This window comes from Spermophilus citellus, assembly GCF_964194105.1.
Source record: "Spermophilus citellus genome assembly, chromosome: 8".
Classification (NCBI taxonomy): Eukaryota; Metazoa; Chordata; class Mammalia; order Rodentia; family Sciuridae; genus Spermophilus; species Spermophilus citellus.
The window spans coordinates 6,333,726-6,336,221 of record NC_138189.1 but is presented as its reverse complement, the minus strand read 5'-3'; the positions used below and the strand labels follow the sequence as shown (position 1 = coordinate 6,336,221).

The 2,496-nt window shown below is 42.7% G+C and overlaps 1 protein-coding gene across 1 annotated transcript; it reads right to left on the bottom strand.

Moving 5' to 3' along the window:
* Nucleotides 1-249: 249 nt before the first annotated feature.
* On the bottom strand, nt 250-2,165 carry LOC308654392 (very long chain fatty acid elongase 6-like). Its single transcript, XM_081303706.1, has one exon. It carries the CDS (start codon nt 2,141-2,143, stop codon nt 1,346-1,348), a length of 798 nt encoding a protein of 265 aa, XP_081159832.1. The 5' UTR covers nt 2,144-2,165; the 3' UTR covers nt 250-1,345.
* Nucleotides 2,166-2,496: the final 331 nt, after the last annotated feature.

The window sequence follows — 2,496 nt, the reverse complement described above, 5'->3', positions numbered from 1 at the left end:
ACGATGAGTTGTTTAATATCATTTGAAATTGAAAGGATTCTTCTATGGGGGCCTTTTGCTATCAACTATTTCCAGCCAAACTTGTCATGGTGTGTTTGTTAATTATCTCCACTTGGCCAGCAGAGGGCACTTAGAACACCTCTTTATGGCTTGGGGAGCTAATGTGGACCAGGTGGAAACAGTACTCACCCCAAATCAGGCAGAGACTCTGCAGATTTCTTTGTAAATTCACAAAAATGTAGAAAACATGAACCATCCACCAGGGATTCATTTGGAAAGTGAGGACTATGTGTGAAGGCCAACAGAGAGGAGCATCCTACTGTCTGGCTACTGAGGGCTCTTTAGCTCATGCCTTTTCACCTTCCCAAGCTCCACTGATCCTGGGCTCAGCCCTTCCACGTACAGTGCAGGATGCACTTTCAAGCTATCTGGTTGAGTTTATTATTATTATTTTTTTTATTTGTTTTTTTTTTTTTGAGTCTGCATTTACTGTTCTATTCAAATGTCTGGGACAACTAAACAAATGTTTCACATCTCATCTAAGAGTAGAAATGATAACTATTAGAAATATTCTGGTACAGAGAGCTGCCCCTTTGGGACCCGGGTTGCATTACTTCCATTCTCCCAGAAAGAACCTTGGAAAAGTACTGTGCCCTGTTTTGTTTTTGGCAAACTCACTAGCCTGCGGCTGGGCAGTGAAGGGAAAAATATCTATCTATGTCTTGAGTTGAACTAAAAAATGATCAAGACATCTTTTTTCCATGGGGGCTACAACAAGCTAACCTTTCCTAAAAAGGCTTGAGTTTCTGCAGAAGCATCATTGTCCTCGATAGAAGCCCTGTGTCTCTTCCATTTTCATCTTTTCTACTGGCTCCAGTTTCATGTCAAAAAAAAAAAAAAAAAAAAGATCAGAAAGGATTGTGTGTGTGTGTGCTCGCACAGTTTTTAAAGTAAAATTCTCTCATCCTTAGAGAAAGATAACACTTAGTAAATACTTTTTTTGTTTTTCATATAGTGTTAATAGCCTTTGCTTGCTTTCTGTTAGTCTCTCTCTGCCTCTGGCTCACTGTTGTTCTCATTTGTCCTAGAGTAGACAGATAAGAGGGATTGGGGTCTTCCAGCAGCAGTGCTTTGAGATGGAGGTGCACTCAGTGAGTCCTCACCCAAAAAGGATCATAAACTTACTGGGTTAAGTCAAACTAATTATCCCTAAGCTGCCTCGGGTTTTGTGTCTGCTCGTCTGTTTTGTTTTAGCTGCACCATATGTGATTCCTTGTGCCATTTTCTTTTGTCTTATTATTTTTCTTGATGACCCTGAGCTATGGCTTTCTCCTCAGTTCCAACACTATTCAGCCTTCATTGTTTTCTTCATTTTGCCAATGTAGGCCTCAAAGAAGAAATGGCAGAAGAGCACAAGGTAGCTGAGGTACATGAGTGAGGACCAGAAGATGTTCTGAAAGTGAGAGTGACACTGGTCTTGCTGCATCCAGTAGAAGACCAGGTAGTTAATGACACAGCCCAGCAGCATCTGAGTGATCTGGGACAAGGTGATGAACATGGCAAACTTCCGGGAGACTCGTAAACCCGCGGCCTGCAAGGCATAGTAAGAGTACATCACGGCGTGCATGCCATAGTTCATAGTCATGAACCAACCACCCCCGGCAATCATGTCTTTGTAGGAGTACCAAGAGTACAGGAGCACAGTGATGTGGTGGTACCAGTGCAGGAAGATCAGCTTCTGCTTCCTCAGAATGATGAATATTGTGTCTCCTAGTTCGGGTGCTTTGCTTAGCACAAATGCATAAGCCCAGAATTTGCTGACGGGTCCATTGTAAAAGCTCTGGTCACAAACTGACTGCTTCAGGCCTTTGGTCATCAAAATGTACACCATGTAAGCACCAGTTCGAAGAGCACCGAATATACTGAAGACTGCAAGAGTCAGAGACCAGAGCACTAATGGCTTCCTCAGTTCAAACTTCGCCCGTTTGTTCATTAGGTGCCGACCACCAAAGATAAAGGCAGCATACAGAGCAGAAAACAGGAAAGATTTCTTCCAGTTTTCCTGCATCCATTGGATCACTTCATTCTCGTTGAACTGCTTTTCGAATTCATATTCTTGTAAAGTCAACACTGACATGTTCATTGGGGCTGATCTTCGGAGTCCCTACGTGTTCTGTTTTCCAGGGGCCAGCTGGCCCGCAGAGCTCTTCAATCGCGTGCACACAGGGGATGCTCGAGTATAAATTCTTATTCTTCTGGTTGTACATGATGTAGAATCCCACCAGTAGTATAGTTATATATGTACATAGGGTAATAATGTCTGATTCATTCTACTATCCTTCCTACCCCCATACCCCTCCTCTCCCTTCAGTCCTCTCCACCTAATCTAAGTAATTCTATTCTTCCCTAGCCCCCCTCCCATTGTGAATTACCATTCACATAGAAAACATTTGGCCTTTGGTTTTTGGACTTATTTAGCTTAGCATAATATTCACC